The 26,461-nt window shown below is 41.8% G+C and overlaps 1 protein-coding gene across 4 annotated transcripts in view; it reads right to left on the reverse strand.

The window, feature by feature from the left end:
- PRKG1 (protein kinase cGMP-dependent 1) overlaps positions 1–26,461 on the reverse strand; it is a 916,981-nt gene that overhangs the window by 145,809 nt on the left and 744,711 nt on the right. For 3 of the 4 annotated variants that reach the window (XM_048505459.1, XM_048505458.1, XM_048505460.1), the window contains one exon: positions 4,498–4,563. In XM_048505459.1, the coding sequence (XP_048361416.1) occupies positions 4,498–4,563 (66 nt within the window). Of the gene's footprint in view, positions 1–4,497; positions 4,564–11,008; positions 11,163–26,461 lie in introns of those variants that run through there. The other variant, XM_048505461.1, reaches the window with a different exon arrangement.

Here is a 26,461-nt window from a genome sequence, read left to right on the forward strand (position 1 = left end):
AAACCTGCTGATTAAAATCATCAATTAATATAAGGTCCTGCTTTCATTCAAGCAGTTCCGAAGAGCACTTTTCTTTAGGAGAAGCCTTCAATTTCCACCATATCCCTCCTCCAAAAGCAGCTCGACGAACCTCACAACATTTTGCTCATGGAAGTCAGAAAGCAGCACAGGGAGCAAAGCAGGAAGGAGGAATCAGCAGAAATCTCCTCTTCCAAAATCTTACATGCCTTTAAGTCTTTGGAACTGCATGGCCACTATTGTTTTAAAAAAAAGTTGATGAGAAAAACATTCCAGTTGGCCCATGTTGTATCCAGCTGCTAGAGTCCAACATGTAGGTTTTTTTCATCTTTTAGCAAAAAAGATGGACTCAGATTTTCCTACAAAATTGATGCAGTGCTATAGAGCAGGTCTGCTTCTTGGAAGAAAAAGAAAGAAATCCCTGTCATGTGCATAAAAATATTAAAAAGCCATAAACTGAGAATATTAAGGATGTTTCCATATATGCAACTCTCAGCTTTTTTTGCCTAAATCATCTTGTGATATGAATGAAAAACCTACATTGTCACCTGCATCATAAAAATATTTATGCTCAGATTGCTAAATCTGATTTAAAAACACCTGTCTTTTACATTCTATTCAAGTCAGTATGGTGTAATGGTTAGAATGTCAGGCTAGAACTGGGAAATCCAGATTCAGCTCCACACTATGCTCATGAAGCTCACAAGGTAACCAAATGCCAGTAACTCTCTGGTCTAACTTATCTCGCTGGTTGCTGTGAGAAGAGAACAGAAAAGGGCAAAACCTGTCTGCCACCGGAACTTTTGAAGGAAGGGTAAGATCAAAATGTGATAGATAGAAAGATTAAATGCTGTAGGAGATGATTCAAAGTTATTTAAGCTCCGGGGATCAAAACCTAAATGTTATGGACTAGGGTTCCGTCTCCTCCTCACTAGCTGAAGAAACGGAAGACCTTGATAATAGAGTGCAATTGTTTTTAGGTTATCGGTATTTTGACTTTTATCTTATGCTGTAACCCGCCCAGAGGCCTTCAGGTATAGAAGAAGGATAAAAATACAAACAAAGGGGAGGAGGATGTCCTGACACCACATTAGAAAGGAGAATCAGAGGTGCTTCTCTTTTATGCCTAGAAAGAATTCCAAGAGAGTGTGTCAGCTCCCCTGACCTGGGACACAGTCCTGCCTTCCTCTACAGACCCAGTCTCCAAACCCTACAATTCAGAGCCCACTGCAGCCCCTGAAGGCTCTCCCAACTGACCACTCATGCCCCACAAGTTAATCCCAACTGCACCAGAGAACTCTATTCCATAACCAAGCATGACACCTGTAAGAGTTGGTAGTCTGTTCCCAGAAAGGTGAGGCTTGTATCTCCATCTCTGTGCAGGATTACTTCTCAGTCCACCTTCAGTCTTTGCTAGAACAATGTCTGAACTATTGGATCCAACTGTAGTGACTCCTGCCTTGACTTCACGGACCTCACCATTGACAGGTCAAATCGATAGGATTTAGTTGTGTATCGTTGAGTTTCTCTTGACAAGCCACCAGTCCAGAGATCCTGACGGAATAGCCTTCCCCAATCACTTCTATAAAAAGGTAGTTTACTGGGTTAATCCCACTTTTTTTCCTGCCAAGCTGCTCTTCCACAGAAGTTACAGAGAAGCTTTGTGAGCATACCCAACCACCACTCATAAGATTTGTGGTTTGAAGTCACACACTTTATGGCCGTGGTGGCGAACCTTTGGCACTCCAGATGTTATGGACTACAATTCCCATCAGCCCCTGCCAGCATGGCCAACTGGCCATGCTGGCAGGGGTTGATGGGAATTGTAGTCCATAACATCTGGAGTGCCAAAGGTTCGCCACCACTGCTTTATGGAGTAAGCAAGATATGAATGGCCACAGGGCTGCATCCCTAATATGCAATTTGAATAATCTGTGAGAAGACATCTTGAAAATATTGATGTGAACAATTAACAGAGACATGTACTTTTTTACAGAGCCTAATAGGTTCCCACTAATCTAAAGCAAGTCTCACCACTTAGCTTTCCATATATAATTAACTGAGTGGTGGAAATAGATAGGGCAACAGCAAAATAAGATTCTCCCAGGTCACAATGAAGCAATGCACATATTTGGCTATAAATAGCGTAAATGTCGTCACACTCAGTTGCACAACACTGCCGACATTCTCTGATATTATGTGGATGAGCGAGACTTCAGAGTTCTATTTGCACCTCTTGCTACTTCAAGGGCATCGACGGCAGCAAAAGAAAAACATATTAGGCTGCTGCCACAAAAATCATAAATAATTACTTGATGATTAAAAGCTAATTTTTGAATTAATTCCACCCATTTATTTTAATTATGATTAAACTCCAATGACAAAATGTTTGTACAGGATCATTCAAATAAAATATGAGCAATCGGTTAGCAGGTTTTCCTCAATGAATATCTGCCGAAAGTGTCTAATTGGGTTCATTAATTTCCATCTTTCCCTATGGATTGCTACAGCAGAACCGTTATTTTATAAAACATGGAACCTATCTTGCCGTGTGTCAGAGAGGTGACTTAGCTAACATTCTTAACGTCCCTCATCTGCCTCTACTGGATGTAGACTCAGAGAAATTCCAGTGGGCCTTTAATTTAAAACAGCCTACATATTTCCTTGGAACTAGAATTTTCTTACCATTCAATAATACAAAGCAAATTTTCCCTCACTGACAACTGTTCACAACTTTGCAACCTTCCTAATTTGGAGTCACAACTAAATTCAGAAGGGCGTTTAAAATTTCTAATAACATCTTCCTAACTGGTGCCATGCATCTTCCACTACAATAAAGTCAATTTCTCTGTGGTGTTTCAGCTTTATTTTGTTTTGTCTGTGTGTGTGTTTAAAAAATGATTCAAGCCAGTTTTAAGAGTAGAAGGAGAAGTTGAAAATGTTGGGGGGAAGAATAAGGACTAATAAAAGGAAACACTTCTTCATGCAATGTGTGATTGGTGTTTGGAATATGCTGCCACAGGAGGTGGTTATGGCCACTAACCTGGATAGCTTTAAAAAGGGCTTGGACAGATTTATGGAGGAGAAGTCGATCTCTGGATACCAATCTTGATCCTCCTTGATCTCAGATTGCAAATGCCTTAGCAGACCAGGTGTTCAGGAGCAGCAGCAGCAGCAGGCCATTGCTTTCACCTCCTGCATGTGAGCTCCCAAAGGCACCTGGTGGGCCACTGCGAGTAGCAGAATGCTGGACTAGATGGACTCTGGTCTGATCCAGCAGGCTAGTTCTTATGTTCTTATGTTCTTAAACATAGTATATCCAAGGTACTGGGATGCAAATAGTGAAATTTCACAACAAATGCTTCATGCTTCTAATATCCTCTGTGGTATGTAGGGTTAGTTTTGGTGGTGAAAATTGTCATCAAGTCACAGCCTGTAGGGTTTTCAAGGCAAGAGATGAACAGAGGTGGTTTACCATTGCCCACCTCTACATAGCAACCCTGGACTTCCTTTGTGGTCTCCCATTCAACTACTAACTAGGGCTGTCCCTACTTAACTTCTGAGATTTGATTAAATCAAGCTAGCCTGGTCCATCCAGATCAGGACACAGGTTACTCTTACCTATCCTGATTTCAGTGCACCCTAAAACCCTGCTCCATAGTCAACACTATGAGAGCCTTTTGGGGACTGGGCAGTATAGAAATCCCATAGATAGATAGATAGATAGATAGATAGATAGATAGATAGATAGATAGATAGATAGATAGATAGATAGATAGATAGATAGATAGATAGATAGATAGATAGATAGATAGATAGATAGATAGATAGATAGATAGATAGATAGATAGATAGATAGATAGATAGATAGATAGATAGATAGATAGATAGATAGATAGATAGATAACACATGAGATGCTGGGTAGACTCAACAACAGGTTATTATATTGGTTTCAATTGGGAGAGGGCAATTACTAATGGGTATCTCCAGCATGCACTCAGAGGCCACAGCTTCAGCAAGCACACAAGGCAAAAACAAGGCCTTCCATATAGTTCTGGTGGTGGGGAAGAAATTAGCCCTTGTAGGCTTACTGTGGTATGTATCCCTACATCACAGTGTTGAGCTGGCGGGTGATATCAAGAGGAAATGTAGGTATGCATATTGGAAATGTAGGTATGCATACCATCAGGGCTTTGGAGTGGAAGGAAAAGAATACATCAGGAGTTTAAGATCACAAATATAATTAACATTGGAGAGAATTCCATATCCTGGGTGTTACCCCATGTACATTTGAATCTCTCTACTTTAAACTATTATCTCAACATCCATTGGAATCATTGCAAAATACTCTTTTAAGCAAAAATTAAGGACCATCTGACCCCAATACTAATGCAAAAAGGTTAAACGATGTCAGTTTCTAATGGATAACTGAACATCAGCATCAAACTGTATGCTATACTAACAAATTTTGTACTTACTCTCTGTCGATTACAAGACACGTTACGGCTTCAGCAGCAATAACATTGGCTGTCCTGACATCTTCCCTGAAAGGACAATAACATATATTTTTAGACAGAACATTCCACTAATTGTCTCAATAGTGCAGTAAAAACAGAGTGTTGATGCACCTTGCAAATGACAATGATCTCTTACCATTTTATTACATTTTAGAACACTGACAAAAATGTGAAGTTTTTTTTATCCTGCAGCTCTGCAAAAGCATTTCTCAAAACAACATTAGCATACAAAGTTGTTTTCTCAACAACTAAGCTGCTCAGTCATTTAGATACACACCCCTCCCCCCCCCCCTGCAATTAATTTTTCCTGATTGCTGGTGTGTGTCATTTTGCAGTTCAGCTTGGCAGAAACAGGCAACTTATTTCGTACTCCAGGCTACATCAGAAGCATGAATGCCAATAATGTAATTTCCATGCCTTTTTAAAGTGAACACAGTAAGTAACAAACAGGTTGGTGGGAAGGCTGTGGTATATATGAAGACAATAGACCCATGTTTTGAAGCACAGCTCTGTTCTATTCAGGGTTGAAATAGGGATAAAGTGTCAGAGTAGAATACAGGTATCTTTCAGCAGAACTATCTCCCCACCATTCTTTCAACCCCCTGTTTTCAGGCTGAAATCTTGAACAATACAACCATAAAACTTTAAAAAGACTGATTGTGTGCTGATATGTGGGGTCCCGCTTGCCCCAATAACATAATTCTCTTTGGAATAAAATTGGGCCGCAGCCCTTTTTATTAATACAATGTAGGAAGCTGGGCGAGCATAAGGGGCACATCCTAGCAGCCGGGCAGCACCCTTGCTAATCCCTGTTGGGGAACTGGAACAGAAAGTTACTAGGTTCCACCTGAGCACATGCCCAATATGTGACACCCCTTTCTGCTGGGGGGTAGTGGACTCCCTAGCAGAGTCTCCACAGCTTGTATTATTGAGCCCGCCCCACCCCCAGACCTCCAAGCGGACCTTGATAAATTAGGTGAGTGGGCTCAGAAATGGCAAATGCAGTTCAATGTAGCAAAATGTAAAGTGATGCACATAGGGGCAAAAAATCCAAACTTCACATACACGCTACAGGGGTCAGTGCTATCAGTCACAGACCAGGAAAGGGATTTAGGCGTCTTAGTTGATAGTTCCATGGGAATGTCAACTCAATGCATGGCAGCTGTGAAAAAGGCAAACTCTATGCTGGGGATCATTAGAAAAGGAATTGATAATAAAACTGCAAAGATTGTCATGCCCTTATATAAAGCAGTGGTGCGACCGCACTTGGAGTACTGTGTCCAGTTCTGGTCGCCGCATCTCAAAAAAAGGATATTGAGGAGATAGAAAAGAAGTGCAGAGAAGAACTGGCAACAAGGATGATTGAGGGACTGGAGCACCTTCCCTATGAGGAGAGGCTGCAGCGTTTGGGACTCTTTAGTTTGGAGGAGGAGGCGGCTGAGGGGGGATAATGATTGAAGTCTACAAAGAATTATGCATTAGGGAATTTAGAAAAAAATGTTGACAGAGAGAATTTTTTTCTCTCACTTTCTCACAATCTACTAGAACCAGGGGGCATTCATTGAAAATGCTGGGGGAAGAATTAGGACTAATAAAAGGAAACACTTCTTCACGCGAACGTGTGACTGGGTGTTTGGAATATGCTGCCACATGGAGGTGGGTGTGTGATGGCCACTAACCTGGATAGCTTTTAAAAAGGGGCTTGGACAGATTTATGGAGGAGAAGTCGCATTTATGGCTACTCTAATCTTCGATCCTCTTTGATCTTGAGATTGCAAATGCCTTTAACAGACCAGGTGATCGCGGGAGCAACAGCCGCATGAAGAGCCATTGGCGTTCACATCCTACATGTGAGCCCTCCCAAAGGAGGCACCCTGAAAATGGGACCACTGGAGTAGCAGAGAGCTGGACTAGATGGACTTTGGTCTCGATCCAGCTTTGGCTTGTTCTTATGTTCTTATTGAGATTCCCAACCACAGGAAGGTCCGGCACTCAAGCTCGGCCTCCCCAGAAAGTATGTGCTCCTATGCCCATACCCGCCAAGGCTGCGATGAAAAAAGCATTTAACAAACATTATAAACCCCACAAAAACCCTTTTAACCAAAGGGAAGGGAGGGTGGGTCTGCTTGCTTGACTGCCCCGAAAGAGGCCGGAGCACGGCACGTGCCACCCTTTATAGGTGTGCACACTCATTTTCAGACCTGGATCAGTACCTGCTGGGCCCTGTCATGTGCTCCAACCCTAAGTGCGTGTGTGCACATTGCTTGGAAGCTGGGGCTTGCTTCTCCCTGTCTGCTGCCACAACAGAAGCCCCCAAAAAGTCTGGGGCTGCGTTATACGTAAAAACACCTCCCTTCGACTCTTCTCTGCAGACTCTAAAAAATGAGCAACAAAATAAGTACGCTGAGGGTCAGAGTCCTCTAAGAGGAACTTTTTAAATCTAAAGTTGTTCTAGAAAATGTGGACCATTTATTAAAACATGGCACAACCCATTTTAGCCTCATTTGGGACACACGGCCATTGGAAAAAAACATGTACCAAGGAGTCCACTGACTGAAGTGGGCAGAGATATTGCCTGTCTATAAAAGGAATCATAGCAAACGACTCAACAAAACCATTGAAAAAAAGGGCAATTAAATCTTGAGTGTATAACTATTCTACATAACTTTAAACTAACCAGAGAATCCAAATAGGAATGAAGATTACCCTTAGACAGAAGGCCCATGGCAAGCAGAGAACATGTCCTCTGAGCATCAAAATGAGTGTAACTTTTATCTCTAGCACAGATCTAGTTGGTGACATGTTTTTTACATTGATATACAGAAAAAGAGAAAAGGTCTTCCACCTCCCCACAAATGGCTTTCGCCTTGCATTCCTTACCCTCAAAGTGTTTATTGCCCAATTAGCTTATTTTCAGCTACATGAAACAGACTGTGGAGGTAAGTGTGACATACGGGATTCAAACATGGGTGTTTCTCTGAAAAGTGTGGTTTGGGCTTTTATTTTATGCTGCTGTTATTCTGAAAGTATTACTCACATATTTGAAAAGTATATAGTTCTTTCATAAATCATGAAATAATAAGTAATTATATTTTTTTTCAAAATTAATGAAGTTATACTATATGTAGAACTCCAAACTAAAATCAGTCACATACTGTCTGAAATCCAATTTGAGCATTTCTCTGAGGATACATCCAAACCTAAGCACTGACATCCTACTAAGTGGTATAAGTCATATGATCCTACAGACAAACATAATGACATCAGTTCTGGTGGATTTTCCGGGTTGTGTGGCCATGGTCTGGTGGATCTTGTTCCTATCGTTTCGCCTACATCTGTGGCTGGCATCTCCAGAGGTGTAGCAGTGTGTAACAGACTTCTCTCTGTGATCCACTTCTGAAGGTACCAGCCACAGATGCAGGCGAAACATTAGGAACAAGATCCATCAAACCATGGCCACACAGCCCAGAAAACCCACCAGAATCAGTTGAATCCGGCCGTGAAAGCCTTCAACAATACATAATGACATTGGTTGGGGACATTTTGCTGATGGGCTGTTGGAAAGAAGCAATGGACATTAAAATCAATGGTCTTAGAAATATATAAATATTTACTTTTTATTTCATTAATTTCATATGCCACCCTTCCCCTGGCAGGCTCAGGGCAGCTACCATGTTTCATAAAGCACTAAAATCAATATGTAGATAACATTTACATAACAGTCCTGCCCTTACTAAAATCTGCTTAACTAGATGGCAGAGTTCATTAAAAACCATTTGAATCTTTCTGGAGGAAAAAGGGTGGCAGAAAATGGAAGAGGGGGAGGCCAAGTGCTTAGGACAGCATTTTTTAAACTGTATTTTATATAAGTTAAATAAACCTCCCACAAAGACAAGTAAGAAATCAGAGTTGGTTAGATCAGTAAGCCTCATTGATATCTGAAGATACAAGCGTGGTGGCAGACACATAGGCTGATTCCGCAGGGGCCAAAAACAGCAGTATGAAAACGGTGTGAAAATGGTATAAAAGGGTTTAAAACGGTGTAAAAGGGTTTATACTGTTTTCACACCGTTTTTACACTGCTGTTTTTGGCCCATGTGGAATCAGCCAGACACCCACTTCACCAATCCTCTTTCTTAACAATGTCCTAAACTTCTGCAGCTTTTCTTGCAAATATTCACTAGATGTCTGAAGGTTTCTGATTATGCCTCCACAGAAGAGTAGATAATAGAGAAAAAAAAACCCAATTGTCTTAAAGGAACAGAGCTGGTAAAAATGGCCTCTGAAGAAACAGACACTTATTTTAAAATCAATACCATATCTGATGTCTGTTTTGACACAGCATGGGAGCACTTTTAAAGCAATTTGAAACAGGTTATAAATGAAGTTACTACTACAAAAGATCAAAATACGATAAATGATATACTGCAGTTGGAATCTCTCTATAAACTGGGGCAAATCACTTAGTTCACTATATGTTCCTGGAATTCTGAGAAACTCAGGAGACCACCAATACAGGAAAGAGCGGCCCTGGAATCAACAGGGCCTGCCATTGCTGCCCGGGATGGACACTGCAAAGAGGCCCTGCCATGCCTCCCCTCAGAAGGGCAGAAGGGAGGCGTTGGCCACACCCACTATGGGCGTCAGCAGGTGGGGCGGCCAGGAGCCTATATTAGGCTTTGACCTGGCCCTTGGCCCCACCCTGGAGCAGATCGCCGGCTGGGTTCCACGATTGCTGCGCAAGGTTAACAGTTTCCTCCAACTGGCGGGTTGGAGGAAAGTTTTCACTGGGGGACAGCTCTCGGGCTGCCCAGTGTTCAGATCAGATCCCATACTGCGCCTCACACTTCTTTTCATCCTTTGTCAATAAAACGGTTTGGCTATGGCCAAAATTTTAACCCACAGACAAGAGTGTTGTGTCGTTATTTTGTTAGGAACTCTGAGCAGTGCCAGTCCCACCCTCGGGTGGCAATGCAGGTCGCTTCTCCTTCAGCGAGCCAGGGATAAAGTCCTTGCACTACCAAAAGGGACCGAACCCTTATATCAAGTATATTCTGCTGAACTGCTCTCTAGAACTACAGTGTGGCTCAGAATTGAACGGATTTTGGGGAGCCCACAGGAATGACGGCATAATTTTAATAATTTTTGCCCAGGTGCATGGGGGTAAGAGGAGGAGCAAGAGTTGGGGGTGACAGCAGCAATGAGGAAATAGGGGGCGTGGATAGCATTCCTGACTTCTCCCACAACATCTGCTGCTGCTACAGAGGATGCACATTTTCATGCCCCTATCTGGAAGCCCCTATATAAAAGGGACAGACCCAGTGGTGGGATTCAAATAATTTAACAACCAGTTGCGATGATGAGATTCAAATAATTTAACAACTGGTTGTTTACAAGCACCATTTTAACAACCGGTTCTGCCGAAGTGGTGCAAACCTGCTGAATCCCATCACTGGACAGATAATTTGTTGCACAATTTAAAAAAATATTATTTTAAAATGTCTGAATTATTAAAGTAGCTGAATATAAAAACTTAAAGTCAATTACTTATAGCTGCCCAGGATGCATGTAACATTAGGGTGCATGCTAAGTGAAACAGGGGGAAATATTTCTCAGTAAGTCCATAGTCTAGACCTGATGCTACAACTATCCCAAACAATGGGAATTGTTTAACATGTAACTTTCTAAAGAAAAAGTGTATAAACAAATGGGATTCTTTCTGATAAAAGGGTACTTTCTGATACTCAAGTACACAAATTAATGCTTGTCATTATAAACCAGCAGCACTACACATCACTACTGCCACTGAGCTGACATGTAAAAAAAGAAAAACAGAATATATATTAATAATTTTTGGTGCAAGAGAATGTCTACCTGGAGAGTGTTATGCTTGCTTACAGAATTGGATATGATCCTTCCATGCTGCCTTTTTGTTTCCTGTGTTTAGTGGCCCAACATACGTTGCCTCAAGAACATAAGATTTTTTTCAATGTTGAAGTGGGATATAGCAAAATGTTTGTTCTCTTTTTTTAATGTCACAATGCAAGAGGGATGCCTTTTAATATCTTCTAAAAGGTCACATGCATAGCAAAAGCTACTGCACAACAGAATTTAGTTTAGAATTGAACTCAGGTTTCAAAAAGGAAAAGGTTAATATTCCTGTACTGCAGTTTAAGACTATTAACCTAAGAATACTATTTGCACTTCGCTATTATGTATTAATATCTGCATTCAATTCATGGCAATTATTTTGTTCCATAGTACATCTTTAGGTTAACGCCATTTGACAAAAATATATATAGAAAGGTTCAGATCCGAAAAATTACATTAAGTTCACACATGCAAAAATTTAATATAGCCTGCGTATTTGTCTAAGTCAAATGTTCAATATAATGCAGCACTCTAGATAGTCACAGTGCCCAAACCAGAAAAGCTTCAGCACAAAATCATTATTAAAATATAGTCCACTAACTCTGAGTTTTTTCCAGCTTCAAGTGCATAATCTTCGTCGCTACTTCCGGACAAATAGCGCACTCTCTCAGAAGAGTCACTTTCACTGTCTGAATAGCCCATAGTTTGCATGCACCATTTTTCTTCTCTGAAGAGCTGTTGTTTTCTTCAGCCCAGCAAACCTATCTTGCAGTCTGGACTGGCTTTGGAATTTTACAGACCTTCCAAATTAAAACCTCTAGGCTTGAAAAAGGTCACAGCTGCTCAGGGAGTATCTCTTGTGTATCACTGGAAAAACGTATGCTGAGCATTGGAGCATGGAGTTCACCTGCTTGAGGTTATTTCCCCTTCTCACTGGTCGTCCCTTAGCAGCTCTGGCACACTGAGATTGTCTACTCTCAACAGACTTAGCAACAAATGCTTTTCACCAGCACATACTTAAAAAGGACACCTGTTAACTGAACACAAGCAGACCAAGCTAATCTGTAATCCAAAACCTTTATGTTATTTTCCCATCCAGCATAGTTGTGTCCCAGAATTGAGACTGTTCTTTTGGCATACATTCTGGAAGATATGTTATGCAAGACTGCATATATTAAAAGTGGTGCTATCAGGCTAGAATTTAAGGCCCTGACATTTGGAGGCAAAACTCACCAGTTCAGCAATCTCCTCCCACCACCAAAACATACTGTATCTGTGCAATTAAAGTGTGTTTTATCATCTAGAGAGGGGAAGCCAGTGGTGGGACTCAAATAATTTAACAACTGGTTCTGGTGGTGGGATTCAAATAATTTAACAACTGGTTGTTTACAAGCACCATTTTAACAACCGGTTCGATTGAAGTGGTGCGAACCTGCTGAATCCCACCACTGGGGGAAGCTGATATAACCATTCAGTCCAGAGTCTAAAACTCCCTCACTATGTTTTTTTTCTGAGGAAACTACAAGCAATATTCCCTAGGACTGTTTGACTACATATAACTGACCAAGGAATTAAATAAACTAATGGTTATTCTGAAGGAGAAAACTCTTCACTGAGACAGAGTCCATTTGGAAATGCTAACCAATGCTAACTAATACTTCTAATATTTTAATATTTCAAAGTTATCATGACTTTGAATATTGTTTCCAGAAGAACCATTTTGAGAAATACAAAAGGTTGCAATGAAATGGGGAAGAGCAGGAATTTGCTGCAGCTAGTACCACTCAATTTTTCCTGTTCAGGATCCAAGCCAACAACACTGGAGACATCAAGGCAATCATTACTGGGGTTCTAATTTTTTTAAACATGAAATGCAGTGTTAAAGCATTGTAAAACATAAATGTTAGACAAACGACTGACTGAGATCCTGGCAAACTGAACTTACAAGTTTGAAGTGAACAAAAAATGCTGACCATAATGTAATGAGATTTAAATGCCAAGCTCTGAGCTAGCATGGGTTTGAGACCAAAAATTCAAAGTAATTGGAGAGTTAAGCTCCAGGGGAGCAGTTTTAAAGCTCCCAGAGCTGAGATTTACTAAGGGGGTTATTAATTAAGTTCAATTTTTGCATATCAGATGTTAACAAAGTTGACTCAAGTGGATTCTAACACTGACAGTGCAATCCTAACTGTGCAATCTAACACTGACAGTGCAATCCTAAGGCGGGGTACTGCAGCATGATTGGGAATGGCACAGCTTGCCACCTCCTAGAAGGCTTCCTGTGCTGTGGTCAATAAGCCAAAAAGATGCTTCTATGACCTCTGTGAAATCCCCGTATTGCAGCACAATGGACTGCCCTGACCATTTTGCCAGTGTAAATCTGCGACAATAAATGGAGGCATTCCCAGTCCAAAAGGGCTTAGGACAGTGATGGCGAACCTTTTCCAGACCGAGTGCCCAAATTGCAACCCAAAACCCACTTATTTATCGCAAAGTGCCAACATGGCAATTTAACCTGAATACTGAGGTTTTCATTTAGAAAAAACAGTGGGCTCCGAGGCATGCGTTACTCAGGAGTAGGCTTGGTGGTAGTTGGTGGCTTTGCTTTGAAGCAACCGTGCAACTCTTCCAATGGGTGTGAATCACGATGCTAGGAGGGTTTTCTCAGAAGCAAGCCCCATTGCCAGCAACCGAGCTTACTCCCAGGTAAAGGATCGTGCTTTAGTTCTTCGCATGAAAATCAGTGGGGTTTAACAGCGCTTAACAGGGCTGCTTCCCCAAAACTGGGTCTTAGGTTTAATGCTAATAATCGAGCCCAGCAGCCCAGGCCAGCCTAGATGTGGGGAGCACTCTGTTTGCGCATGCCCACAGAGAGGGCTCTGAGTGCCACCTCTGGCACCTGTGCCATAGGTTCACTACCACTGGCTTAGGAAGTCAGCTGCAGTGAGCTGCTCCTCAAGAACACCCCTTTCAGCACTGCCATGGGCTCCTGCATCAAAGAGGTGCTGGTGCCACAGCTGTGTTGATGCCACATGTCACTCTGGCACTGTCAGAAATGCCCCTTATGCTGAATTACAGGGCATTTATGCTGGAATAGGGGATACACCACCTTTTCAGTGGTCCCCCGCCCCTTTGGATTGCAGTGTGAGTCTAACAGTTTTACTGTTGGGATGGCAATCGTTGTTTTAAAATGTAGGTATTAGCAATGGCTGTTTCAAGTAAAAACTGTCAGCCACAACATCACACAGACTTAAGAGCATTTCAACCTATTGATTTAGACAGACAGAGGCACATTAAAGGTTGTGTTGATTTATGGCCAAAGTGCTTTACAGTTCTTACCTATCTTCCCCAAAGGGTAGTTCAGAGTGAATGATAATGGCATATCTCAGGCTATCCAGAAAATGTCATGGTAATCACTCAGCCTAAGCCTCATATCCAAAACCAACACACTGTGCACTTTCTCACATTATCTCTGGGCAAATAGCAACTGTGGATTAGAAATACTCCACTCTTGCCAAACGTCATCGAAATGAATAGCCGTTGCTTGAGTGTAAGCCATTTCTAGGAGCTTGGAGAAGTTGTGGCACATTCATTTGACAAAACCTTTGTGCCAGCAAACTGGGAGAGAAAAGTGAATACACTTAAAAAAAACCCTGACAAACATTTGCAATGCGGAGAAAAACAGTGGGCCCGATTTCTGCAGAATTTTACTAGGAAAAGCAGCACTACGCAGACCCTGTTTTGGCCACACAGCTAACAAGAGGCATCTCAAGAGCTGGCAACCACAGTCAAAGAACACGGTCTACATGTATCCTTTAGAGGTTGCAGACTTCACAATCCAAGAAGCTCATTTGCTCAGTACCATATGGGAGGGTAGTGGAAGAAAGCAGTGCAGGGAATAGACTGAACATTCATTATGCTGAAGTATATAATTTATGACACCATATGCTGCATCTCCTGAAAAAAAATATTAATTGTCACTGGAGCCTTGCTAAGTGTAGCTCTTCAAATGATCCTCTGATTAAGACAGCGACGCTATAGTCTTCTGCTGTACACAATCTGTATGAGGCAGGTGGTTCTGCTGAACTGACAGTATTAATTTTTTTAATCCACTGAAGCAGACACATATTATAGAGCAGGCAGAAAAGAATTATGTCAGCGGTACCTAATTCATAGCTATCAGTGAGCCTGCAAGATTAGACACTTCTGGATGTCTCTTTTATCATGATTTAGTCATGTTCTGCCATCTGAGGATGGTTAGCAGCTCCAAACTGTGAGATGCTTTTCCCTGCCTCCCCAGTTGAGTAACACCATGGAGTCGGCAGCATCATGGTTGCAATTGCTTCCTAGGTGTCACTTTGACTACAATCTCCTGTGACTGGCAGATCTATTAAAACTGAAATGAAACTGCCTCTTTAAGCGTCATTCCCTCCTACCATCAGATTCTCTCTCCTGCCCTGGCTATTTGCTTTACCTGAAAAGACACAGGTTTGTAAACATCATAGAATTTCCTCCCCAGGAAGATTTGTCTGTCACCCTCTATCATCCACCAGCAGGTGAACATGTTTTTGTTTTGTTTGATATTTCCTTACTAATGACCCTTGTATAGAATTATTGTTTTTTAATGTATTTTTTAAAAGTTGGTTTTAATGCTTTTTAACTGTTTCCTGCTTTTAGGGCTGTATCTGAATAGAAAGGCAGGACAAAATGTTTCAAATAATAGTAACCATGAGCTCCTGCCATGAGCTTTTACATCAAAATGCAGTTGGCACCAGACATTAGCGACATCCATTATTAACAACCATACCAGACAGATGCAGTTACTTAAATTCCCCTTCCACTTAGCATGCTGAATTGCAAACCATTTTTAAAATTTTGAACCTGATATCAAGATTTCCATTACAGAATTTGGATTTAGAAACCACTGTTTTACTGCTTTGGCACTCACAGCGGCTATACTCAATGTTATGGACCAGCCTGGTGATACCTCCTCAGAGGGACTCCGTCTCAGTCTCGGGCTAATATCAGATAAGCAATCACAGGAAGAAGCCAAGACTCAGAAATACTTACCGTCAAAAATTGCTACACTGTGCCCTCAGCTCTTTAACTCAGCAACTCAAGTCCTGCCTGAAACCCAGGAACTGCCAGCCTCACCTTTAGGGTTGCCAGAACTTTTAGAACAATGACAGAGGCATCTATGAAGAGAACTGCAGGAAAGATATGAAGTGCACAATTGCTGGCTCAACACAGATCAGTTCCTGACAGCAAAGTGGAGGTAGTGTGATGAATGACACCTGGCTTGGGATGCTGGATTAGCCCAGCTAGCTTATTCATGGCAGCAAGTCACTTTCCTATTTAAGCAGTTAGCAAAGAAAAGCTGGTGTGGAAATGATGTGACAATACCCTTGAGCTGCTTGCCTTTGTTTCTGTGCTGAACTCTGGACTTTTGGTGAACATGCCTCTTTTATATTTGCACCTGACCCCTATCTTTTGAATTTGCCCTCTACTGTTGGACGCCTTGGACTCTGTCCTATCTGTATTTGAACTTGGACTATATCATCTGATCATACTTCTTATTGCCTACCAAACCTAGCTGCCTGACTCTGGATGTTCTAAATGTACACACAGGTCCCCAGTTTAATTCGTAAAGTGGACATACATTGGATCTTTCTTACAAACGGATGTACACAGGTACAGGCAGAATACACATATATTCACTGTAATGTGAACAGGGCGCCGTTTGGGCAGCTCTGAAGTCAATTTCTGTTTCCACACAAATTCAACTCTACAGTCAAGAGAAAGGATTTTTAAAAATACATCAATTTACCCAAAGTTTGTTATGTTCAGAATGGGTGTCATGTTGTATTACACCTGTTCCTAAAGTAGTTTTATTGATACAGACCTGGTATTGCACTTCTGCATGCTATCTTCGCACTGCTGCAGGAATTGAGGGAAGCCAAAGAAATTGGCTTGCCTGCTAACCTCCCAGCTGACTGGAACAGCAGTGCCTTGCTATTTTGAATTGACAAGAGTGCCGGTGGCAAAAACACGTTTTATTATGCCAAAAACTAGCTTAAAAAACCAAACTTAAAATTAAATTTTACAGAGACTCTTTCTATAGCATCATAAATATTTTATGCAATCTGCAATATTCCGTCATGGAAAAAAAAATCCCAAGCAACTGAGCTGACATGAGAAGAAATGAAGCAGTTTCCAATCCCAGTGCGCATAGGGGTGGCGTTCGTTCAACCTACAGGAAATTATGTTACTGAGATTATGATGGGAGTGATATAGTGCAATTACATTGGTCACCTGCCATTTTCCATGAAGAAATGGGATGGATTTTCATTCTGTTGTTTTACAAGGGCAAAGGCATGTCACTGAATACAAATTTTTTAAAAATGCAATCCTAAAATCAAATGGCAGAACAGCCAACTCTCTATACAAAATGCTCGGTTTTTTAGCACCAACCATTCTGTCAGACTCTCCCTTGTGGCAGATCCACTGCAACCCACCCAGCTGCCCAATATAAATTCTATGGCTCATTCCGCACACGCAAAATAATGCACTTTCAAGCTGCTTTCACAACTGTTTTTGCCATTCTGCACAGCTTCAAAGAGCCCTGAAAGCAGCTTGAAAGTGCATTATTCTGCGTGTGCGGGATGAGCCTATGTTTCTTAACTTTTACTCCATTGCCACTTACTAAATATGCACCGTTATCCTTGAATACAACCTTCCTTCCCCCCCACAACTCCAGGCAAGGAATACATTGAGATTCAATTAGATTCTTGTGCCTGGCTTGAGAGAGAAATCTAGAATTTTTATCTGCACAGCTGTTTGAAACTGTTGAAGCAGCGGCTACTTGGAGTAGACCACCTTGTAAAATGCAATGCAGAAACAACTAACAGACACACAGTCAATGGTGCAGAAGTTCTATTTATTGGTACGACTACCAAACTGCTTCGTCAGACAACAGGTGTTTGCAGGCACACTCCTCTGTGTTCTCTGTGCCAACTATATATAATACAGGTCCCAATCAGGTGCACGGGTCTTATCAGTTATACACACGTTACTATTGTTGCACTCAACATTGATTATGCGCACGGCACCTGTCTAGGGGTGGACACATCTGTCATGTAGAGTTTGCTCATCTATACATGTCTTTTTGACAGGTTCTAACAGAAACAAACTCCATCCTGCCTGTGAAAGTGGGGAGAAGGGGCTACTGCCCCCTAGCAGACATCAAAATTCTGAATTTCCGCTTTACACGGAGTCTAAAGTTGACTGGCATTGGCTCACCAGGGTCTCAGTGAGAGGTCTTTCACACCACTCTACTACTTGATCCATTTTGCTGGAGGTGTTGGGACTTGACTCTGGGACCTTTCACACAGAAAGCAGACAGAGCTGCCATCAGGCAGCAGAGGAGGCAGGAACTTCCAGCTACCTAGATCTGTTATTGACACATCAATGTGAAATGAAGAGGCAAGCAGACTAGATAAGTGTTGTGAGGAATCATAGGAACAGGAGGTGAGACAATAGAGAGCAACAGCAGTTTGATTCCTGTTGGATTACTCAGGGGGAAAAAAGATCTAGTGAACCAGAAGGTCATAACATTTCCAGATAATCAATTACAGTAATGTCAGACGCTCCACGATTATACCACTACTGCGCAGGCCTAGGCATGAAAAGGCCAGCAATATGGCTATATATTTCATTCACAACAGATATATGTGGTGCAATCCTCAGCCTTCTCACACAGCTTAAGCAATTGTCATAAGTGCATAGAACTTCATTAGAGTGTAGCATTTTAATGATAATTCAACTTCTGTTGTCATTTGAATATTGCTTTTGCCATATTTTTATTTCAACTACTTATATGCCAAGGATAGACCACTCTGGACACAAATAAGCTTCTGGAATAGTTTCAGTGTATACCCTATTGAAGACTCCTTTTCCTAAAGATACAGATTGAACTTGCTCTTAATTTGTTTTTTATTTATTCTTTTATATGTATGTAATTTACTGAATTTGGAAGAAGGGCAGAAGAGTCTTTTATGCATTATAGGGTGGGGTGGGGGAGTTCTTTTTTGAGCAATTCCAGAAGGGTAGCTGTGTGAGTCACCTTAAGACTACCAAAAATTTATTTCACCGTAAGATTTCATTGATTAAAGCCTACTTCTTCATATGCTATGCAATACTTTACGTAAGTACATCTGCTTATCAGGTTCAAATCCAAATGCTCTCACAACCTAATGACCCAGACATAAAACCTGCTCAGGGTCATAAAATCAATCAATGACTCCAGAGACTTATCTATAAGTATCTATTTACTTGAACCATATCAGGAATAAAAGAGATAAAAATAAACAACTTTAATATAACAACATTTTCTTTTAGAGAAGTCAAATAGAATACAGTCTTCACCTATCAGATAAATTTTCCAAGAGAGTTTTGCCTAAGAAACTTACCTAACCAACTTTCTTTCTTGCTGTAAAAGAAAGAAGGCAAAAATACAGCTTACTGGCTTTCTTGCCCCAGCAGGAGTTCCAGAGATCTCCTGCCAGGCAAGAACCCAGTCCCAGTGCATCTTGAAACAAGGCTGGAAGCCAAGCCCAAAAGTCCAGGGGTAGCTTGCATCCTGGTTCTAAAGTCCAGACTCCAAGCACCCAGTAGCATCTCACAACTTGGTTAGAAAGCCAGGCTGAAAGAACAAAGAGTGAGCTAAAACTTCTGCTTTTATAGTTTTATGCATTAGTCTGCATTATCTCATCCCCACCTGACTACAGTGAGCTCATCTTAAACAAATCCTCCGTGAAGGCAGGTTTTCTATATAGCCTTACGTTACTTTAGGTCAGTGATAGCAAACCTTTTCAAGACTGAGTGTCCAAACTGCAACCCAAAACCCACTTATTTATCGCAAAGTGCCAACATGGCAATTTAACCTGAATACTGAGGTTTTAGTTTAGAAAAAAAGGTTGGCTCCAAGGCATGCATTACTAGGGAGTAAGCTTGGTGGTAGTCGGTGGCTTTGCTTTGAAGCAACCGTGCAACTCTTTGAACAGGTGAATCACAACCCTAGGAGGGTTTACTCAGAAGCAAGCCCCATTGCCAGCACAGACTTACTCCCAAATAAAAGATCATGTTTAGTTCTTCGCATGAAAATCAGTGGGGTTTAACAGTGTTTAACAGGGTTACCTACACTGCTTCCCCAAAACTAGGTCTTAGGTTTAATGCTAATATTCTAGTCCAGTGGCCCAGGCCAGCCTAGATGTGTGTGTGGGGGGGTGATCCCCCCCCACATGATGAACTCTGTTTGCACATGCCCACAGAGAGAACTCTGAGTGCCACCTCTGGCACCCGTGCCATAGGTTCGCCACCACTTCTTTAGGTCAATCTCCAACTGAAAGGGGAGGGAGCAATGTCTCATTTGCAGTTCACATGAGTGACTGAACAAGAACCTTGGCAAGATCTTGGCAGACTTAGCAGACAAGACATCCCTCCAGTTAGGCTCAAAGACACTCAAGATCATGTGATTTTTACAGTGACGTGTAAAGGTTAAAAAGTTCAAGACAGACTTTCTTATACAAAAAACCTTTCAAACATATCTTCTCAATCTAGACAGCAAATTCTAGATCGTTCATTCTATCAACATATTTACATTTAAACATTTCTACCTTCTACTTATACAAAACATAAAGCACTCAATATATTTTTTTTCTCAGAATGGTACCTCTGCTATATAATTTATACAGGGGTATGGAAAAATAAACAACCAACATGGACATGGAGCCAAACATGTTTGAAGTACAGGGCAATTATGTAAAAGTCATATAAAAATAAAACAGACAGATCATATGCTAGTTTTGCTCAACTAGTTAACAGTTGGAAAGAGCACAGTGACCCGGGTTTTAAGATAGTTAACACCAATGTGAGCATGTGAGTTTGCTGTCAAGTCACAGCTGTTTATAGCAAATGCTGATGGAGTTTTCAAAGCAAGAGCTGCTCAGAGGTGGTTTGTTGTGGCCTGTCTCTACATGAGCTGAGAGAGTTCTGAGAGAACTGAGATTGGCCCAAGGTCACTTAGCAGGCTTCATATGGAGGACTGGGGAATGCCAAGTCTTGTTCAACTGGTGGGGGTGGGAAAACAGTGTGAAACTATTAAAAGCAATTTCAGATCAAGTCTGATGTCACCGTAAATTCCACTGGTTAGGGATTAAGATCTGGAAATCCTCAAGGGATTTGCAAGTCAGGATTGCAAAGTGTCCTCTGCCAAGCTATAAAGGAGCCTGAACAATACCGAGCAATGGAAAGCACTTCACTTTCCACTGTCCTAAAGTTTAAAGCCAAGCTGCTGGCTGGCTGACTGGCGAGCTGAAAATGACTCCTCTGCTCATGTGAAGAGCTTGACTGAGCTTCTTTAATGGAACATTCATTTTTTGAAAGAAAAGCTAAACCACAAATTCAGTCCAGTTTACTAGACTGTGTTAAATCTATGGGGAATTGTGGGGCTAGACATGGAATAGAGGTGGATCAAAGAGATTTGGGAAGAAACAATTGATTGCAGACTGGGCGTGAAGAAGACATACTCTGAAACAGTTCTGAGAACGAGTATTGGAAAAGAGCTAGAGAGACTAATTATATGACATTTGAGTGTCCTGTCGCACAAGGCTGAAGGGCTTCAGCTGTTTCAGCTTCATCATCTCCCCAAAGGAACTATTAAAGACTGGCACACAGATGAGGAAAGCCTAATGAACTTGAAATGACAGAGATTGATAGCACAATCGAAGAACAATGTACAATGAAGCCACTAATTGCAAACTGAGAGGATGATGATTTGGCACACAAGACTGGTAACAGATCAAATGCAAAGCTCCTTTTGAGAGAAGGTGGCTTCCGCTATAGTATGCAGGAGCTCTTGCAAAAATAATAACAGAACACAGAGCAAGATTGGCATCTCTTCTAACAGCAGTGGTTTGTGGCAGGGGTGGAAGTACCGGGCAACGTTCATTGCATTTTAAACATCTTGAATCACTTCTCTGCCTTTTTACGCTACTGCATTTAAAACTTTTCTAGAGATCTTGGGACATTGTTGTGCATTTTCACAACACTATAGAAATATGCTATTTATACTGGATGCCTTACATCAGTGATGGCGAACCTTTTCGAGACCAAGTGCCCAAATTGCAACCCAAAACCCACTTATTTATCACAAAGTGCCAACACGGAAATTTAACCTGAATACTGAGGTTTTAGTTTAGGAAAAAAACAGTTGGCTCTGTGGTGTGCATTACTCAGGAGTAAGCTTGGTGGTAGTCAGTGGCTCTGATTTGAAGCAACCGTGCAACTCTTCCAACGGGTGAATCACAACCCTAGGAGGGTTTACTGAGAAGCAAGCCCCATTGCCAGCAACTGAGCTTACTCCCAGGTGAAGGATCGTGCTTTAGTTCTTAGCAGGAAAATCAATGGGGTTTAACTAGGTCTTAGGTTTAATGCTAATAATAGAGCCCAGCGGCCCAGGCCAGCCTAGATGTGGGGGGGGCGGGGGGAGACTCTGTTTGCACGTGCCCACAGAAAGGGTGAGTGCCACCTCTGGCACCCGTGCCATAGGTTCACCAAAACTGCATTACATGGCTCTACATTGCAAAATATCAAATAAAGCTAAGAATGGAAGGCTATATGCAACTGATTTTATTGTTATGAAAAAGGTCACCGTTCTGAGTAACTAACTGTGCAATTCAAAGAGGAAGGGTTCTGAAAATGCACAAGAATGTCTCAAGATCTCTAGAAAAGGGGAGCTGAAGGTGCACTGGAAGTAGCAGAAGGATTGCACTGGTTCCAGTGTCACACAAAGTGGCACAGACACTGTACGAAGTGGCACAGACACCATACATTGGTGACGGGATGCCACGGCACCAGAACCCAACAGTTTCCCCACACTGTCACTTCTGTGCCACAGAAGGCCACACTGGTATTGTGGGGGGCTTTCCAGGGGCTTACCCAGGGATAGAGCTGACTTTAGTCAGTTCCAAAGGAGTTCTGGACCAGGAACGCCCCCCTCCCTTTGAGTAGTGCAGACTGACATTCCGTCTCCCTCAGTGGCAGTGCTGCCAGTTGCCTCTTTGGTAGCAGTCCTGCGTCATCATTCCTGGCCACCCCTCTACCACCCCCCTCCTCCTTTGGATTGGGCTATAATTAGATGATTTCATAAACCCATCGCTCCAGAGTACTTTCTCCACATTCTGGTACTTTAAAAAATAATCAAGATGACAGCCTTCTTTTTCACATGCATATTCTAAGTATGCCTTCCCATGAACCATATCAACACAAAGCAAAAGAATTCTTCAGAACATTAACATCAATTAACAAAGATGGTAACAAAGTGCACAGAAAAACAAACTCTCATCATTAAGCAGTTCTCAGTCATGTGGACTGACTTGGGTTGCCCAGCTCTGGCTTTGGAAACACCGAGAAATTTGGCGGGGTGGTGGTGGTGGTATAAACTGAAGAGGGCAGGGTTTGGAGAGGGAAGGGGAGGGACTTCGATGAAGTCCCCCTTCCAAAGCAGACAATTTCTCCAGGGGAACTCATTTTGGTCATCTAAAGATCAATTGTAATAGCTGAAGATCTCCAGAAGCTACCTAGACATCGGCAAGCTCAGGCCTGTCTCTTTTTCATTGCTCCTGCATATCCTGTTGCAGTGCTGAACTTAAATCCTTTAACTTAATTCTGACATTAATTTTAAAAAGAGTCTAACACTGGCAAACTTTTGTGTTTTCAATACCCCTTTGCATTCTGCTGCTTCTCAGCACCATTTTAGTTGCTACTTTGTGCTCCATGAACTCGTCCAAATTTATCCTCAGGGCTAATACAACAGGATGTATGACTTACATGATCTGTTTTTATGGGTCACCACAGCCAATCAGATTTAACAGTAGTGAGACCAAATGTTGTTGACAACACTGAAGTTAAGGGAAACAAAGATGAAAATGGCACTGAGAAGCAATAGCAGTCAGAACACAAAAGAACACAACCCTACTGATAGTGTACATTCTGAGAGGCACAATGTTTTGGTCCATTTTATAGACCTATTGTTCAAAATCTTCCAAAAGGCATTACTCACATGACAATGAGCACATCCTGAAAGTGGAATCAAATCTGCAGCTTCATGTCTCCATTTCAATAGTTGGAGTTACATGTGTAGCATCCTTCTCCAAAATCTCAAAGGAGGAGGGAAAACAGCAAGCAGGGACCAGAATACAGAGGTTTAAACTAGATTAACACCACATTATATTCCACAATAAACCCCATTTCCCCTTCTGTCTGAAACAGATGATCTCCAGAATTTTAGCTTTTAAAAAAGGCATTGCATGCTCATCTACACATGTTTCACTGAACCAAAGTGTATTTTATATGGTTTTCACAAAGTTTAGATACTGAGACACACTTGACAGTATAGCTGCCCAGAAAGAATTTGGGCTGGCAAAAAAATCATCAAATAAGAGGTGAATGAATGAATGAATGAATGAATGAATGAATGAATGAATGAATGAATGAATGAATGAATGAATGAATGAATAAGATGAATAACATCTAACATAGTGAAGCCACTTAGGCAGATACCTTCATCTTTGTTTCCATAGTGAATTATTTGTTTTGGCAAACAGCAAAGATCTTGTCAGTCACATCCTCTTATTTTCTAGTGAGAATTCAGCAGTTGATTTCCATGACATGGACTTTGTATATCAAAGGGATTTGAGAATGGTAATATTTTGCCACTGAGAATAAATCTACAGTCAGAGTTGCCGGCATCACACAACATGGATGCCTTTTTCACAATGACATTTATTGGAAGAACATTTTTGCATAGAATACTATTTGTATGATGGCTCACTAACTACCACCTGTTTTCTAATCTTCTTGTATGGTCCTATAAATCAAGAACACTTAGCAGAATTTTGGTTAAAATAAAATAAAAGAGTCAGGTAGTCATCTTCATTTTTCCTAAGCCAGATGGCCACAAATATTTGTAAATAAATCTGGACTTAATTGACCACTAGTTCCTGAAGACCATGAGCTGACTACTCCTGAAACTGCATCATATGGAACCAGACCATTGGTTTGTCAAGATCAGTACTGCCCATTCTCACTAGCAGCTACTTTCTGGGATTTCAGGTTTCTAATGACCAACTACCTGACCCAAGGATGTAGGTAAGGGGGGGTTCTCGGGTTCAACCCCCCCATTACATGTCTGAAGCTCCGCCCCCCGTTTGTGGCTTTTTTGAATTTTTTAGTGTTTTATCGGTTTTTAGGCTAGCAGCACCAAAATTTCACGGATTTGTTGGGAGACACTCCTGATGATTCTACCCAGGTTTGGTGGGTTTGGTTTAGGGGGTCCAAAGTTATGGACTTCCAAAGGGGGTCCTGAACCAAACTTCACCAAACCTGGGTGGTACCATCAGGGGAGTCTCTTACTGATGCCATCCAGGTTTTTGTGAAGTTTGGTCCAGGGGGCAAAGTTATGGACTCCCAAAGGGGGGTGCCTCCATCCCCCATTGTTTCCAATGGGAGCTAATAGGAGATGGGGCTACTACACCTTTGAGGGTCCATAACTTTGGACCCCATGAACCAAACTTCACCAAACCTGGGTGGTATAATTAGGAGAATCTCCTAAAGATACCCTGAAAGTTCGGTGCAGCTAGCTTAACAATTGCACCCCTGACAGCAGGCACCTCCAAAATTTCCCCAGATTCTCCTTTTAAATCCACCCCCTTCGGCATGGATTTAAAGGGAGAATCTGAGGTCCCCATTTTAAACATTGAAGGTGATGCTGTTTCAGGGTGAGGGATAATCCCCCCCAAAACAGCATCACTTTCAATGTTGTTTTAACTGGGGACACTAGATTCTCCTTTTAAGGTGGATTTAAAAGGAGAATCTGGGCTCCCTAGTTTAAACACCATTGAAACTGATGCTGTTTGGGAGTGGATTCTAGTATCACAGCAGCTGCTGGGGGGGGGGGCGCAAAACTCAGATTTTGCACCAGGCTCCATTTTCCCTAGCTATGCTTCTGCCCGGAGGGGAGGGCAGAAGGGACTGCCGGCTGCCGGCTGGGAGGGAGGGTGGAGGAGGGTGGGACAGGGGAGTCTGCCATTCCCAGCCTCGGAGAGCTGCTTTTATGAGGCTGGGGGTGGAGGTTGAGGAGGTGTGGCCTGACCATTTTACCGGGGGATGCGGGATTTGCAATCTGGGACCTTCTGTAGACAAAACAATCACTTTATCTCTGGGCCAACAGACTGGGGAGGGGCAGTCTTCTGGTCTGTATGTCTACCTTTTTCAGCGAAGTCCTTCAAATATAAATTGCACAGTGTACTGTCTGTTGGTATATATAGACATGGGGTTTGTTTATGGTGGAAGAAGCAGAACTGAGTATCTTTTTGGGGGGTCTCTTCCGAGTCCTGATGGGGGAATTGGCGGTAATAGAACCTTATATATGTCCACTGGGACCTTTTCTTTTTTTTAAAAAAAACAAGAAAGCACTGTATAATAGTTTTTAATATTTATACAAACACAGAAATGAACTCTCACCCTAGAAAGTCAATGGAACTACTCTAAATGTTTACAAATCTCCTTCACTGGCTTTCCAAAATGTCAGTTTTCTAAATTTCAGAAATAAGCTGTTTGTAGGCTTTCATGCTGCTTATTAGCAGCCCCATTTAGTGCTTTCCTTTACTTCCTGCAACAACTTTTTCTATCTCCTGCTGAATTACTTAATTGCTGCCACAGTCACATATGTCACGACCTGCTTGCAGGAAATGCTAGATAATTAAGGGAAAATCCTACATATAGATGCAATCCCTTGGTGCTCATGGTTTATGGATAAGTTATGGGTCATACTCTGAAACACAGAGTTAGAAGCCTCTTGTTTCATTATTCACACACACAACACTCTGTCTGGGAAGGAACCTTCTAACCCAACTGCAGAGACTGTAGGATTGATAGTGAAGCCAATTAGGATCTTACAAAACAGCTTCTGAAGTTTTGCCTAATAAAAACAATA

This window comes from Sphaerodactylus townsendi, linkage group LG08 (genome assembly GCF_021028975.2).
Source record: "Sphaerodactylus townsendi isolate TG3544 linkage group LG08, MPM_Stown_v2.3, whole genome shotgun sequence".
Taxonomy (NCBI): Eukaryota; Metazoa; Chordata; class Lepidosauria; order Squamata; family Sphaerodactylidae; genus Sphaerodactylus; species Sphaerodactylus townsendi.